This window comes from Penicillium pulvis (assembly GCF_028828015.1).
Source record: "Penicillium pulvis strain IBT 33274 chromosome Unknown contig_1_segment0_segment0, whole genome shotgun sequence".
Taxonomy (NCBI): Eukaryota; Fungi; Ascomycota; class Eurotiomycetes; order Eurotiales; family Aspergillaceae; genus Penicillium; species Penicillium pulvis.
Window position 1 is genome coordinate 353,572 of NW_026643074.1, and position 16,673 is coordinate 370,244.

Consider the following 16,673-nt stretch of genomic DNA (forward strand, 5'->3'; position numbering starts at 1 on the left):
GAGAAAGGGGAATAAAAATCTAAGTTTCGGCTACAAAGTATGCTCGACAACAGTATTGTACTCAGGATCCTGTGGACGAGTGAAGTGGCGCTAATCAACATTAGCGCCTCGCTATTTCAAAATCCCCGGGCGTAGCGGGTCTGGGGTAGTAAATGTGGGGTAGTGGGCCAGCTGACGTCAAATCAACTTTGTACACTGATCAGATTACCGAGTGCCCGCATTTCTGAGATCCACCCGAGCCGTCGGCTATGCACTACGCTGAGAAGGGTCCTGTGTGGTTCACGATATACTTATATATTTCTTCTGAATTCGAGTGTGATCGATCCACACCTACAGCCATCAATTGTCCAGAACGATGGCAACCGATCTTTCAACCACTCTTCCAGCCTTTGCGGCATTCAGCGGTATTACCGCTCATCTACTTCTATATCGCCATGGGGAATGGGATGTCAATGCCCCCAAGCTGGTGGTTATATACATAATCATCTTGTTGGTTGCGGTGGCCCTGGAGAGGGCGGCAAACAACTCAGGGCTTGAGCTTGGCCCAAAGCCGTGCGCTGCACAGGCCATGGGCTATCATCTCTTAGGCTTGTATGGCTCCATGGCTTTCTACAGGGGTTTTATGCATCGTCTGTCTCGATTCCCTGGCCCATTTCTTGCCAGATTGTCAAATTTCTACGTTACTGCATTGTCCGCCCGGAAGCTTCACCTTTACGAGGAGACAGAGAAACTGCACAAGAAATTTGGGGATTATGTGAGGCTAGGTAAAGAAATCGTCTGCTTTACTTCATCTCTTGCGTGACTAATCAAAGGCCTCACTTTACCAATTCAGGCCCCACGGAGTTATCTATTGCCGATCCAGATGCAGTGAAGGCATTATACGGCCCTCAAGCAAAAGTTTCTAAAGGGCCTTGGTACACAGTTTTGGAACCCCGCGTCTCTCTTCAAATGGTCAGAAACAAGCAGGAGCATGCACGTCGAAGAAAGGTCTGGGACCAGGGCTTCAGCTCTCGAGGTATGAGAAATGTTTGAAATATTGTACTGATCATGAGGTCTAATTTTGATTACAGCCTTGCGTGACTATGCGCCCCGAGTATCACATTACACAGAACTACTCATTCAAAACATTCATAGCGAGCTCGGACGCCCCATGGATGTATCTCGGTGGTTCAACTACTATAGCTTTGATGTGATGGGTGACTTATCATTTGGAAAATCATTCGATATGCTCGTTGACGGCAAGGACGCTTATATTTTAAAACAAATGCACGCGGATATGAAAAATGTTGGATTATTCAGTCATCTGACTTGGTTATTCCCATTTTTCAAAAGGATCCCAGTGTTGAACACGAACTATCTGAAATTTTGGAGTTGGGTGGATAAGCATGTTGAGGAAAGAATTCAGGTGAGCCATATTCCGTTGGAAGAGCCCTGGAGAAAGGAGAAACAGTTTCTTATAAATGACCGAGGCAGAACTCTCCAGATCGTCCTGATGTCTTTTCCTGGATTCTGGAGAATTATGAGCAACATCCAAAGACAAAACAAAATACCCTCGACCTCCACGGTGATGCATACCTGATCATCGTAGCTGGCAGGTAATTCATCACTTTATACACTGTTCCTCCACCGACAATAGCTAATCACAGACCTCCAATTCAAGCGACACCACAGCCGCGACCCTGACGAACATGTTCTTTCATCTGGCTTTTGACCGGACGTTATGCGATAATCTTCAGGCTGAGCTGGATGCTTTGCCAGACTTGTCTTACGACAGTCTAAGGGGAGCCAAATTACTTGAAGCAGTGATTAATGAGACACTTCGTCTGCATCCTGCAGTGCCATCAGGCACCCAGCGCAAGTCTCCGCCTGAAGGCATGACTATCGGCAATACCTACATTCCAGGAGACGTCATCGTGTGTGTACCAGTACACACATTATTCAGAGGTATCGACATTTTTCCTGACTGTTCACCGTCTTCAAGCACTATTTGGCCAAGGTCGAACTCATAAGCATATTGCCAGTACTGACAACTGTTAGATGAGCGCGTCTTTGTACGCCCAAATGAATTTTTACCAGAGAGGTGGACGACCCACCCAGAGCTTGTCAAAGACCCATCTGTGTTTATTCCATTTAGCAGCGGTAGGTCTAGTGCGATACCATCAGCCGAAAATTGGGTTGAGGATATACTGACCCGGTAAAAACTTAGGGCCATACTCCTGCGTCGGAAAACAACTTGCATTGATGGAACTTCGCCGAGTGACTGCAGAGATACTCACCCGGTATGATACCGCATTTGATGGAAAGCAGACTGTGCCCGCATTTTGGGATGGCAAGAGAGATACATTCACGCTTGTCACAGCGCCGCTATGGCTCGTATTTAAAGAGCGGGAAATGCGTGTCTGATGTTGGCACGCAAATCGCAAGGTCATGGAATGAAATCCCAAAGCTTCCACATCACCTACTTATTAGTGTATTAAGCTCGTTTATGTCTATTAACGGAGAATTTTGGATCCCAATTTTGGACCACGTAGTGCATTGTGTTGAGGTTGATTTATGGACTGTTGACCCCGACGCTGCTCAGGGTGATTACGTAATACTACCTGATCAGGTCTGATCATTTCTCTTCAGTGAGCAATAACAGCAAGGTCGGAGCATTTAACCGTCAAGGGGGCGCCAAGAAGTGACAGAGAAAATCTGTTTTGTAGGTACAGTCTCGCTCAGTGAAATATTTCTAGGTCACCAGGCCACAAAACAACAGCGGCAACGATTTGTGTTTAGCCGGCGACTACATGTACGTAAACGGCAACAAGTGCGCCATTGCAACAGATCTGTGAAGACCCACTTCCAGGGTTTCTAATAAGCACTAAAGCATTTGTGGGGGCCATGTGAGCTTGCGAGTCTGCAGTGACATAAGCGTCGGGGTTCGGACATAAACCCCGTCCAGTTCAACCTGCATGAACCACCTTGGAGTACGTGCTTGATTATTAGCTCTATCAAATGTTTGAATACATTTAAGTGCTGGTAGATTGATTAAACATCTGCAGCTCGATATTGCAGTAACTAAAGTCCCATTTAACTACTTATATGACATCTCGGAGAAATCAAGTGGATCATGTGCATAGATCGGACCTCCATCGATCCAAGATCGACACTCGCAGAAGGATTGTGATATTATGCAGGACGAACACATACTGAAAAGCCTAGTGGGTTAGCGTATCTGACCTATCGGGAATAAGACAAGCAACAGAATATCGTAGATATTCCAAGCTTTGAAAGTATAAATAGGTGATTGTATTCTGCAAAATCAACAGAGCAGTAGAACTATACCGACAAAATGAGGTCAACTCTCCTGATCACTGCATTCATCTCCCTCTTTCCCTCCGTTTTCCCAGCTGCTCTCGTCCCACCATCGCAAGATCCCTTCTATGATCAACCCAACAATATAAGCACCTACGCAGCCGGAGAGGTAATCCGCTCTCGCTCCGTGGATCCCCAGCTCGAATCCCTACTCTCTTTGCCAGTCGACATCTCCGTCAAAGCCGTCTCTCAGTTCCTTTTCCGAACAACCGATAACCTAGGTGATGCTGCAGCTGCTGTTGTCACGTTGATCGAGCCCCACAACTCCGATCCAACAAAACTAGTGGGATATCAGACATTCTACGATAGTGCAAATGTGGATTGCAGTCCTTCCTACACACTTCAGGCAGAGAGCGAAAGTCTAGTCAACTTACTCGCAGGCAATGTCTCGGAAGATGTCCCATTCGTGAGTGCCACACCAACTCACCTCCACATATATACCCCTTCATATGTACATAAATCTAACCACACACCGGGTATATAGATGGTTGGAGTCTTAAACCAAGGCTGGTGGCTCTACACAACAGACTACGAAGGCCTAAAAGCCGAATACACAACAGGCCTCCAATCCGGCTACGCAGTCCTAGACTCCACCCGCGCAGTCCTCTCCGCCGGTCCTGCCCTCGGCCTCTCATCATCCCCCAAATACGCATTATGGGGCTACTCAGGCGGCTCCCTAGCCTCAACCTGGGCAGCAGAACTACAACCCTCCTACGCACCCGAACTCAATTTCGCCGGCGTAGCTGTCGGTGGCACGGTCCCGAATATCAGCTCGATATTAGCGACTATCCATGACAGTACTGCGGCTGGGTTGGCGTTTTCGGGTATTTATGGAGAGTCGAAAGCTTTTCCTAATATGACTGCTTGGTTGGAAGAGAATCTTCTTTCGGATATGAAGGAGGAATTCTATTCTATTGCGAATGGGTGTTTAGCGCAAGCTACGGCTGCAGGTGTGGGAAAGGATTTATATTCCTTTTTCAATGGGGGAGAAGCTGCGTTCGAGATGGAGGTTCCGCAATCTATTTTCCGGTGGTCGGGGCAGTTAGGTGTTCATGGCATCCCTTCCGCACCGCTGTTTATCTATAAGGCTGTTGGAGATGAGATTAGTCCTGTTGCTGACACTGATGACCTTGTTGCGGAGTATTGTTCTGCTGGGGCTAGGGTTGAGTATCATCGGGATTTGGTGGGAGATCATGAGACTGAGGCTATCTCTGGTTCGGCTAGTGCGTTGGACTGGTTGAATGAGAGGTTGGCCGGGGTCGAGGTTGACGATGGGTGTATAATTGAGGATGTGGCCCTTACTTCGTTGAGTCTTGGGAGTGTGGCTTTCTTCGGGGAGGAGCTTTATTCGATCCTTGGGTCGATTTTGGGGGCGGAGCTTTGAGTGATTTAGATGATGTTGCCTTTTGTGATTGATTGTCTATGTGGATTACCTGTTTTGTAAAGAATGACTTGACCCAGCATACGGGGGGCATGACTTGATCAGGATAGGACCGTCGGTGGATGCCGATCAAAGTAACAGTTTGTACAATTGCCGAGCTACGTATACAGCTATATTCGAAAACAGATTCCCCCTCGAATAGACACGCGTTGTTTCTCGGCCCGTACCCGAAACGACCCTAATACGAATTCTACTGTAGCTAGGCTGTAAATAATACCTTTCTAAACATATGCTCGTTTTATCTCCAGTACGGCTGTATAACGTATCATAATACATCTTCACACGAAACTCGATTACCCCCCGTACTGGTGTGCCCCTCCATAATCCATCCCTCTTGATCTCTCAGCCCCAAAAAAAATTCATCATTCTGCAAAATAACATCGCCCGCATAACATGGCACCGAGACTATCACCCTCTAAACTAAAATTTATTCATGATATAATACTAAGCCAGTCACTAACCACGCCTCAAATGGCCGAGGCAGCAGACTGCAGCGAACGCACGGTCAAGAATATCCGCAGAAACCTGCGACAGTTCGGAAACGTCCATGCCCCTCCAAATCGTGTCGGTCGGAGGCGAAGCATAACGCCCCTAATGATAGAAGCGCTCTGTGAACATCTGCTCGAGAAACCCGGTCTGTATCTCGACGAAATGGCTGTTTTTCTTTGGGACGAAGTTTAGATGCTAGCGACAACATCAAGTATAAGGAGGGCCCTCGTATTTAAAGGTTGGTCCAAGGAAACGAGTCAACAGAGGGCCAAGGAGCGGAATGTAGAGTTGCGAGAACTTTATCTGCATAATCTTTCGGGATTTGAGTTATACCACCTGGTTTACGTTGATGAGTCTGGGTGTGATAAACGGATTAGGTTTAGGCGAACGGGTTGGTTACCACTTGGTGTATCCACTGTATAAGTGTCGTAGTTCCACGGGGATGAGCGGTATCAAATACTACCTGTATATGCCCAGGATGATATTGTGCTCTCTCGCGTTTTTCGCGGGTTGACGGATGCCGCTGTGTTCGAAGATTTCATCGATTAACTTCTTCGGCACTGCGGAAAATGGCCGGAGCCGAAGTCTGTCCTGGTCATTGATAATGCATTATTTCACCACTCCGAGCGTGTTGCGCAGATGTGTGCCCGTGTAGGAGTCAAGTTAGCCCTGGAGTTTACCTACCTCCGTACTCACCAGACTTTAATCCAATTGAAGAGTTCTTTGCTGAGCTTAGAGGCTTTATAAGGCGGAACTGGAGTTACTATGCGGACGATCCGGACCGGGAATTCTGGATCTCTCTTAAAGGATGTATCAACCAGGTTCGGGCAAGAGAAGATAGCGCTAGAGGTCATTTTCGGCACGCCGGCTTGACCATTGAGGATTTATATAGCTGACTTCTCCTTCTGACGGATACCACTACATTATCTAAGCGAACAACATTTGAATACAAAGTCTAGTCAAAATCACCATTCCTCTTTGATTCCTTGCTAAATATGTCTAATTTCTATACTTAGAGGTACTAATTCCCTCCTGTTGGAATCTATACTTACTCGAATTCAGGTTGACCACCTTGTTATAAACTATTTCTTAAAACCTTCTACACTAACTTGAAGCCATATTTTAAGATATCAAAAGGACAAGGCTAAATATTCCGATCCTATTCCGGTCTAGCGCTAGTCGATCACCTGACAATGAAGCTGTAAGGAACCCCTCATTCAGCTAAGCGACCTCCGCCTCCCTCGAGCGCCCATTACGGTATCAAATTTGCTTCCATCATGTCATCCGTCACTTATGGTGGCACAAACCATGGAATCCAGGTTGGAACCAACAACGGCTCGGTCACGGCAGAGTTCCACCAGTGTAGGTTCGATCGCGTATCTCAGAACCTAATGTCATGAGGCTCACACATATTATAGCAAGCACGCCAGAAGACATCAATCGATTTTGCCTACGGAATCTACGCTGTCCTGATTCGTTAGTGGTGAAACATCGCTTGACAGAGACCAAGGACAAGTTACACCGCCAATCGTTTGAATGGATTCTTCAGGACCCGCAGTATCAGAGTTGGCGAAATGGACAAGAGATTTGTCTGCTTTGGATTAAGGGCGGTGCTGGGAAAGGAAAAACCATGATGTCAATTGGTCTTATTGACGAGCTTTCAAGAATACAACACGACTCCACTATGGTAACTTATTTTTTCTGCCAAAATGCCGACAGCGAGCTGAATACCCTTGAATCAATTCTGAAGGGATTGATACTAAGGTTGGTGAATCAGCAAATCAAGCTGACAGAATCTCTCCGACGCCGCTGGGATACTAAGAACGACCGCTTTCATGATGATGAAGACGTTACCTCGTGGAGACACCTCTGGAACATCTTTTTAGAAATGTTGGATCGGTGTACCGCTTCGAGGATATATATCATTGTGGATGCTCTTGATGAGTGTCAAGACGGTGGCATGGTCGACTTCTTGAAACTCATCGTCCGGAATGGACTGGGTAACCCCGCCAAACTCAAATGGCTCTTGACAAGTAGACCATTAGATAGCGCAGAGCGAGCCTTGTTAGCCGGAAATGATCAGGTGCAAGTCAGTCTAGAGCTCAACTCAGACTACGTCTCTGAGGCTGTGAAGGCTTATATCGCTTATAAGGTGGATGAACTTAGTCTTTATCGCAAATATGGGCAAGCACTAAAAAGCGAAGTGAAAACCGCGCTTTCTGCAAAGGCTGAGGGTACCTTTCTGTGGGTGAGCCTCGTTTGCAACAGACTAGAGAGTGTCCACCGAGATAAGGCATTGACTACGATTCGGAATTTGCCGCCAGGTCTGCATTCCTTCTACGATCGGATACTAAATCAACTAAGCGAAGGCGAGCCAGATGATGTCTTTAAGTGCATGCGACTACTCAAGGCGATGATGCTAGCATACCAGCCTTTGAAAGTGGAAGAAGTGTCTAGCGTGACTGGAATAGCTGACGAAGACGACGCCATCGAGATGACAGTCAATCGCTGTGCTTCATTCCTTAGAATGCAGGAAAACAAAATCGAGTTTGTTCATCAGTCTGCTCGGGACTACTTGGGAGGGGAGAATGCACAGCCTTTGCTTGACCCACATAAGCGCTTCGGACATTACGAGATTGCACTAGGCTGTCTGTCTCATTTAGCCAAAAGGCTGAAGGTCAATCTTCTAGACCTTCCGCGACCTGACTCAACTATAGAAGATTGGAAACCGCTGAACGACGGGAAAAAGAAGGTACAGCTATCTTGTCTGGACTATGCCGCTACCTTTTGGGTGCACCATCTTGAGGATATTGAGCGAAGGTCAATAGTGCAGAGCGCGCTTATTGAGAAGGGCCTTGTTGGGATATTACTACACTCGAAATTGCTTGAATGGCTAGAATGCCTTATCCTATTAGGCAAGCTACCAATGGCTATCGAAGCGTTTAAAGCATTGGTGAATATAACAAAGGTCAGCGTTTGATGTTGTTCAACCTCTAGGGACTCCACTCACAAGCTTAACCTAGGGTGACCATTTAGCATCGGCACTTGTGCAGGATGCCAACCGTTTTTTGTTGCAACATTACCAACTTATAAATTGTTGGCCGTTACAGATATATAGCACTGCTATTATCTTTAGTCCTGAATCGAGCGTCGTGAAGAAGAACAATTTAGATCGAATTCCGGCATATTTAAAGAATGTTCCAATCATGCAGGGCACTTGGGGCTCCCTGATACGAACACTAGAAGGCCACTCAAACTCAGTCTGGACTTTGGCCTTTTCACCAGACGGCAAGCAGATCGCATCAGGCTCCGGTGACGATACCATCAAGCTTTGGGATACCGCCTCAGGTGACCTTCAGAAGACACTAGAAGGTCATAAATATTGGGTCAATACTGTGGCCTTTTCATCAGATAGCAAGCAGATCGTATCAGGTTCTGACGAAAAAACCATTAGGCTTTGGGATGCCGCAACAGGTAACCTTCAGATGACACTAGAAGGCCACTTAGAGTCAGTTAACACTGTGGCCTTTTCACCAGACGGCAAGCAGATCGCATCAGGCTCCAGTGACGATACCATCAAGCTTTGGGATACCGTAACAGGTAACCTTCAGATGACACTAGAAGGCCACTTAGAGTCAGTCAACACCGTGGCCTTTTCACCAGACGGCAAGCAGATCGTATCAGGTTCTGACGACAAAACCATCAAGCTTTGGGACACCGCCATAGGTGATCTTCAGAAGACAATAGAAGGCCACTCAAATCGAGTTAATATTGTGGCCTTTTCACTAGACGGCAAGCAGATCGCATCAGGCTCTGATGACAATACCATCAAGCTTTGGGATACCGCAACAGATAACCTTCAGAAGACACTAGAAGGCCACTTAGAGTCAGTCAACACTATGGCCTTTTCACCAGACGGCAAGCAGATCGCATCAGGCTCTAATGATAATACCATCAAGCTTTGGGATACCGCCACAGGTGATCTTCAGAAGACAATAGAAGGCCACTCAGACTGGGTTAGGACTGTGGCTTTTTCACTAGACGGCAAGCAGATCGCATCAGGCTCTGATGACAATACCATCAAGCTTTGGGATACCGCAATAGATGACCTTCAAGAAGACCACTCAGACTGTGTTAGGACTGTGGCCTTTTCACTAGACGGCAAGCAGATCGCATCAAGCTCTGATGATAACACCATCAAGCTTTGGGATACCACAACAGGTGACCTTCAGAAAATACTAGAAGGTCATTCATATTGGGTTAGGACTGTGGCCTTTTCACCAGACGGCAAGCAGATCGCATCAGGCTCTGATGATAACACCATCAAGCTTTGGAATACCATTACAGGTGACTTTCAGAAGATACTAGAAGGCCACTCAAGGCGGGTTAACACTATTGCCTTTTCACCAGACGGCAAGCAGATCGCATCAGGCTCTGATGATAAAACCATCGTGCTTTGGGATACCGTAACAGGTGACCTTCAGAAAATACTAGAAGGGCACTCAAGGCGGGTCAACACTGTTGCCTTTTCACCAGACGGCAAGCAGATCGCATCAGGCTCTGATGACAATACCGTCAAGCTTTGGGATATCGCCAAATACTTTAAAAGCTCCTATTCCCTTCCAGGTCTTTTCGCTAGACAATGCAAGCTGCGACACTACAGAGAATTTCAAACCTCAGAGCCGGTCGTTAGCCTAAACTTTTCACCATGTAACCGGTACCTTGCAACAAACATTGGACCTATCATGCTTGAGTGTATTGCTACGGACAAACAGGACAGAAGCCGACATTCTTTGCAGAGTCTTGATTTCCGAGAACAGTGGATATTTTATGGAGAAACACCCTTCTTTCGGCTACCGTCCGGTTTTCTGCCATCGTCTTTAGATGTGCAAGGCGATCAGGTTGCTATTGGATTGCGAAATGGTCAAGTTCTGAGCTTGAATATTGATCGACACATTTTGCAGTCAATGCTAGACGCTCCAGTTAACATTGAGTAGGCTAGGTAGGTAGAAATCTGGCGAGGATAGGAGACAGGCACATTGACTGCTGGAAGCGTTGCAAGGTCAAATACAATTTTGTAGTCTATACAGGCACTTTGTATATCTTTTTACGTTTCGATTAGGATCTCGTTAGTTATTGTGATTATTTCTCTATCTATTGTTAGAACTATCACGAAAACCAAATGCGCATTCAAGTATGATACGAGAGATATATTACTGTATTCTCTATCAAGGAAAACCAGGCCCAAAAGCGACAATAAACCGCACCTAACGCCGACACGCTTCTCTAAACTAGCTCCAGAACGGGTCAGAACGGGTATCACGTTCTTCACATTCTCAGCCTAGTCACGAATATTTTCTACAAAACTTCGGGCGATTCTGGGTTGAATTCCTTTGCCGACGAAGAAATCTGGGTTTTGATCCATGTAGATATGCTCAAGGTCAAACCCATCTGATAGCGTTACGTCACATACTTGTCGAAACGCTACTTTGAGGGTTTCATCAGATACAGTTAATGCAAGCCACTCACCATATTCTTTCACTGCTATGTCTTTGAACCCCGGGATCCTTGATAGACCTGTATCTTTCTGGGCTAAGCCAATACCTAGGTAGTAGCCTTAGGAGCTATGATATCTAATCCGGCGGGGTGGGAAGGGAGAACGTTAATGTTAATTAGTGGATAAGGCGTTCCACTCGCGGGAACGTTACCCCCTTTCCGCTTTACTTTTTCCTCCCTCTACTGCTCCTCCATATGTAGTTCCTCCCGGATTTCATTAGGAACATCTTGGTGGGTCTCTAGGGCACCACCTTTCTCTACATAGGAGACCAAGCGCCTCGATGTTTATGTGCGAAGTTGTTAATGCTTTTTCCCCATTGGGTCGAGCCAGCAGTAGGGGCCTAAGTGGCATGTAGCTAAATCATATTTCATTAAGTCATACACATAGCGTCAAATTGCTTTCTGACCACTTGCGTTTTCTTTAGCATCTAGCTGCGCATCTCGATCTTCAAGCATCCTCTCTGTCATAGAAGACCTACCTCTTTTCTCCCCCTTCCGTCCAGTAGATAAAGAAACACACTCCTCTACGAAGTTAAAACAGATCCTTAACGTGAGTCTCTTCCCTCGACCGAAGTGACTAGACTATATCTAAAGCTGTTTCTCGATGGCAGTCCAAATAATATCGGTCTTGTTGAACCGCTTACGTGCCGAGAAACACCGCGTGAGTGTCCTTAGGGGAATTGTTTTCGAATTCAACTGTACTTCGAATACCTGATTCGAACTGCACGTAGATCCACCAGGTTACTGAGCTTTGAGTCAGGTCATCGTTTGCTTGATCATAGTCTACATTCTTGCAACTCAAGACTGAACTGTTCTACAGTAGAAATCTACAGCAGAACAAGATTGACCATATCATATGCCTATCCATGGCAGAGGTATCGTCTTTTGAGAATTTAGTGTAAACTCTGGATATGCGGTGACATGTCCCGGTCACTTTGGACGTAAAATATTGGGAGAAACAAAGGGAGCAAATGGAGATAAAATAGAAGGGCGGATTGAAGACGAGAATTAGGAGAACAGGAGGTATGAAATGGTTTTTTTTCGGGTTTGAGGAGTTTCGGAAAGAGGCGCAGACTAGGAAAGAATAGGGGCGAGCATTGCAATTAGGACATGAGAAAGGGGCGGACGAGGAATCAAGGCTATGAATCATAGTCCTTGGAGAGATGATTTGATGTTTAGGAGGTAGGAGACAAAGCGGGAAGGAAAAATGAGGAGGCAAGAGGTAGAGACCGGAGGGAGAGAAGCCAAAGGAAAAGGTATGCGATATAGTAGGTGGGTTAATCGCGTGGGATTTTGGCGAAACGAAGGCTGATCTCCGAGGTAAAAGAGCATACGATAAGTAGACTCGAGTGAAAAGGCGGTAAATCTTGTCGAGCTCAGTCGAACTGCAAAGACTATATCCAACTCCGAGAACATATCGCAGCAACTTTGACCTCGCGAGTCGAGGCATAGGGGGGAAATCGGTGAACGGGAATCAAGATAGAAAAGGTAACGCGCTTGCACATGACCGTCGCTGATCATGACCGACAGTCTCTGAAGTCATAAGGTTCAAGAAACGCAAAAGGAACCGTGGAAAGCGGTTCCATTCAGACTGCCAGTTTTAGACATCCTTTACTCCTGGGGGAGCTGGTGACGGCGAGTCTTCTCGGCCTCGAGGTTCTCGTAAAGAAGGTAAAGGGCCTTTTCGTTGGCCTGGGCACTGCCCATGATGGTGAACATGCGCTCGCCAGTCTCATCATGAGGAGCCTTGGCAATAGAGATGCGGGCTCCAGAGCTGCGGCGAATCTCGGTAATCTTGGTTCCAGCCCGACCGATAATGCAGCCAACCATGTCCGCGGGGATGCTGATGTTTTGGGTTTGAATCTCTTCGCCATCCTCGGTAGTCAGAGGGAATCCACGAGTACCAGCATCGGAGTTGGACCGACGGTTGTAGCCACTGTTGTCGCTGAAGTCGGCGCCGTTGCCGGTGCGGTTGTACTGACGGCTGGCGTAACCATTGCCGGCCACCGGGGCGGCGTTGCCGTTGTTGGTGAGGGGCTGGGAGCCAATTGTTGCGCGCACAGCGGGGTTGTAGAGCACAGTGCCGGTTCCACGCTGCCAGTCATCAATCAGACACTTGCCAATCTCCCAGACAGCCTTGTCAATACCATCGGGGGTGCCCTGCACCTCCACAATGCGCTCAGTAGACTGAGGAAGCATCTCCTTCTGGGCGACCATCCGCACGCCCGATGCATCCTGGATGTGCTTAATCTTCAGGCCCTGTCGTCCGATGATGGTACCCATCTGGTTGTGGGAAATAAGGAGTCGCACGGCTAAAATTGAAGCAGTTAGCAGCTGTCCTGATCTAGTTCAAACGCTCCACATCCACAAGGAATCTGCAAAGGCATCTCCCCAGGGTACGAATAATCTCTCGATGAGATTCTTCAGCCCCAGGTGGGGAAAAATCGAAGTACTTACGGTGGGTCCCATTGTTGGAGACAACACCACCCATGCCCATTTGCGGGGCTCCCTCCAAAAGACCCTTGGCCACGATCGCATAGGCGCGAGCAGTGCCTTGCAGGGGACCAGTGACAGTAAGAACTCGGTCGTGAACACCAGGAACGACCTTGCTCACACCAGCTTTAACGCCGGTCTGGTCGCGCAGGTCGGCAACGTTCTTTCCAGCCTTGCCAATGATAACACCAGCCTCCTTGGACGAGACGATAGCACGCAAAGTCAGCATGGACGCCGCGTACTCCTCCTCGGTCTTGGGGGTGGCATCGATGTCGCCCTCGGGGACATCGTTGAAGGTGTCGGGCATGGTCTCGTCAACCACGGGTTGGTGAGATTCGGTGGTATCCATAACGTCCATTATTTATGCAGAAACGGGTGAAGAGTCGGCGTTTGAGATGGGGGGTTTTCGGATTCAGATGAGTTCGGGAGTCAGACGGTCGCGGAAAAGAGGGGAGCTTCACTTAGTAACACCACGGTCAGCTTCTGCGGGGTCAAAATTGCAGCGCACATCACGAGTGACTTTGCGCGATCACAGGATACACGGTAAGAGCCAGTTTCGGTGGCAGAAGACTCCAACGTGGATGAGTAGCTTACCGATGAGGGTCCGAGATTGAAGTGGAGAAATCAGCGGAGGGGGGGGGGGAAAGGAGGGGAGGAGCGGAAATTCGGAGAGGGGGGGGAATGGGAGAGGAGGAAAAAGGGAGGGAAAGGAGGACGAGAAAAGGGTGGGAGGGAAGAGAGTTGAAGAGATGGAGGGGGAGACGTCGTGAAAGAGTTGGAAGAGGGAATGTGGTGAGTTTAGCGGAGACACCAGTTGACCTTGGATACATCATCTCTCCACCCAATTATATACATCATACCTTCTTCACCAACCCACCGGGGCATGGATACTGTTCACATCTAAACCATCCACAAGCTTATTTCAATTCGACATTTGAAGGATTCAATTTTCATTCCATGTCATTTAATCCAGCCCTGGAGTCCGATTAAAGTCGCACCGGATCATCTTCCTATCTCGGTCACCAGCCCATCATACCCACTATACCACCCCCATTGTGCATTCTGAAAATTTCAGACTGAGTCAATAAATTCAACCAGATACTCAGATTTGACCTACGTCCTTCTTGATCTCTTGGTAGCTCATGTTTTGGTGTTTCAGCTCGTGCGAGAGCAGGCACACGACCAAGTCGAGTTGCACGGATATGCAACTCTTGTGGACCCCCAGAGAATCCCCATCTTCAACGATTGGAAGACTAGGTGTCAGTCTTCACTCACTTGGCTTTTTACAAATTAAAACTATACTTCAATAGCTCGATCAGCTGGGACGAGAGATTCGAATGGGCAACCTTGGCCGGGCCCACATTGACCACAAAGAGTCCCAAGGAAAACCGTGTTGAACATGACACTATACCTGTCATCATTATCAAAACCCGTCAACAAGATGTCATTAATGAAAGCTAACCTGATCTTCCCCTGACTGTCCGGGTGTGGAGAATGTTTAAATGCAAGGAACTGGTCTCCCCTTGCTTTTGCGGGGTTGAAGAACCAATGAATTCTGTTACTAATTAAATTTCCCAGCTCCAGAGTGTGGCCATTCAATCTCAATATAGATTTGGAATTTCCTCGATACACTACCGAAAGCTAACTAGATGACCCCTCTAGATAGCCGATTTTACACACACGTCCACGCTAAATCAACCTCTGCAGAACCAATTCCCGGCCAAACCAAACCCCACACACCAACCACCCATCCGATACTCCATCATGCACGTAATTTCGTAGAACTTACTGTCCAACCCTACTGGTCAGGCAAGAAGATAACCTTCTGAACCTTCATAGCATTGAACAGCTCATATGCCTCCACAGCCTGTGACAGCGGCATCATCTTCTCAGTCATGAATCTGCTGGTAATTAGCAAACGTCCATATACTACAGATTAAAAAGGAATGCAAAGGAATGCACATACCCCAGCTTATGCTGATTTTTCTTCAAGATCTCCAAAGCCTGCGGTGCAACCGATCTCACGGGGCACCGGCCCATCTGAACAGTAAGGTTCTTGTTGTAGGCATCAGCACCACCCCAAGGAATCTGCAAAATCGTCAGTACAATGCACAATCCAAAGACGAATATCATCTCACCTCAGCATTATGAACTCCAACACTGCTGATAGTACCCCAAGGACGCAAAAGATCATAAGCAGTCCGCAAAGCAGGGCTCAAACCCACAACCTCAATCACAGCATCAGCACCCCGGCCGTCCGTCAACTCCAGAACACGCTCATCTAGAGCCTCACGGTCGGTCATAAAGTTCCACGGTTCAGCACCAAGCGACTTCGCAAGCTCAAGTCTCGAAGGGACAGAATCAACAGCCAGAACATGCTTAGGCTTGAATTCGAGTGCGTTGATGAGCGCGCAAAGACCGACAGGACCACAGCCGATAATGACTACGGTTTGCTCGGCGATTTGCTCAGCTGTGGAGTTCTTGAATGCGTTGCTAGCGGCAAAGTAGCCCGTTGGGAAGATATCGCCCATGAGCACGAGATATTTGTCGTCGACACCTTCCGGGGCAATCATTGCGGAGCCCTCAGCGTTGGGGATTCGGATCTGAAGTAGATTAGCCTGGAGTAACTCAAGGTAGTCAAGGTGAAGCTTACATATTGAGCCTGGCCACCGTTCAGGACCTCACATCCAAAGAGCTTGCTCTTCTCGCAGCGAGAGGAGAATCCTTGCTTGCAGTAATAGCATTTGCCACTGATATAGTATTAGCATCATCCATGCATCAGAGTAGAACCAATGCCAACCCTATACATACCACGAAGTTGTGAAAGCGCTAACAACACGATCGCCCATCTTGAAGCTCTTAACCGCACTGCCAAGCTCAACAATCTCACCCACAAACTCATGACCCATGATAAAGCCCGGGGAAGCAGGCTCAACACCACGGTAAGTGTGCAAATCACTACATTAATCAATTAGCAAAATCAACCAACCCTTCATCTAATTTTTCGGATAGATATCTCATAGATCAAACTCACCTTCCACAAAGCGCCGTATATGTCGCCTTAATCACCACATCCTCAGGATCCAGCACAGTAGGAATAGGCCGCTGCTCCACGGCAACCTTGTACGGCTCGTGGAAAACCACAGCTTGCATCATACCGGGGGCAGTAGGGGCGGCCATTTTGAAAGAAAAAGGATCGTATAGACTTGAGGTAGATGATTACGAAAGCTGGATTGGAGGGGTAAACTCCGGGTTCAACCGAGCTTAACGAAACGTCTTCTGCTGAGAGAACGGAGCTCTGGTAGTTCCGGGTGGTCTTTGTCAAAGAAATCGCAAT

General features: G+C 47.6%; 5 protein-coding genes across 5 annotated transcripts; 3 read left to right on the plus strand and 2 right to left on the minus strand.

Annotated features, from left to right (window-relative positions):
* Positions 1-355: 355 nt before the first annotated feature.
* N7503_003109 (cytochrome P450) lies at positions 356-2,403 on the plus strand (the record flags this gene model as incomplete). The annotated part of the gene is made up of 7 exons (XM_057062656.1): positions 356-764; positions 833-1,015; positions 1,071-1,405; positions 1,474-1,595; positions 1,661-1,944; positions 2,038-2,139; positions 2,207-2,403. 7 exons carry the CDS (start codon positions 356-358, stop codon positions 2,401-2,403), a joined length of 1,632 nt encoding a protein of 543 aa, XP_056923571.1.
* A 931-nt stretch (positions 2,404-3,334) lies between these two features.
* On the plus strand, positions 3,335-4,741 carry N7503_003110 (putative secretory lipase; the record flags this gene model as incomplete). Its single annotated transcript, XM_057062657.1, has 2 exons — positions 3,335-3,763; positions 3,842-4,741. The coding sequence occupies 2 exons, from the start codon at positions 3,335-3,337 to the stop codon at positions 4,739-4,741; spliced, it is 1,329 nt and encodes a 442-aa protein (XP_056923572.1).
* A 1,823-nt stretch (positions 4,742-6,564) lies between these two features.
* N7503_003111 (G-protein beta WD- 40 repeats containing protein) lies at positions 6,565-10,284 on the plus strand (the record flags this gene model as incomplete). Its single annotated transcript, XM_057062658.1, has 3 exons — positions 6,565-6,653; positions 6,710-8,255; positions 8,311-10,284. The coding sequence occupies 3 exons, from the start codon at positions 6,565-6,567 to the stop codon at positions 10,282-10,284; spliced, it is 3,609 nt and encodes a 1,202-aa protein (XP_056923573.1).
* A 2,170-nt stretch (positions 10,285-12,454) lies between these two features.
* N7503_003112 (KH domain-containing protein) lies at positions 12,455-13,694 on the minus strand (the record flags this gene model as incomplete). The annotated part of the gene is made up of 2 exons (XM_057062659.1): positions 12,455-13,155; positions 13,301-13,694. 2 exons carry the CDS (start codon positions 13,692-13,694, stop codon positions 12,455-12,457), a joined length of 1,095 nt encoding a protein of 364 aa, XP_056923574.1.
* Positions 13,695-15,134: 1,440 nt separating this feature from the next.
* Positions 15,135-16,516, minus strand: N7503_003113 (alcohol dehydrogenase family protein; the record flags this gene model as incomplete). Its single annotated transcript, XM_057062660.1, has 6 exons — positions 15,135-15,237; positions 15,303-15,424; positions 15,475-15,939; positions 15,990-16,086; positions 16,148-16,294; positions 16,371-16,516. The coding sequence occupies 6 exons, from the start codon at positions 16,514-16,516 to the stop codon at positions 15,135-15,137; spliced, it is 1,080 nt and encodes a 359-aa protein (XP_056923575.1).
* Between the last annotated feature and the right edge of the window lie 157 nt (positions 16,517-16,673).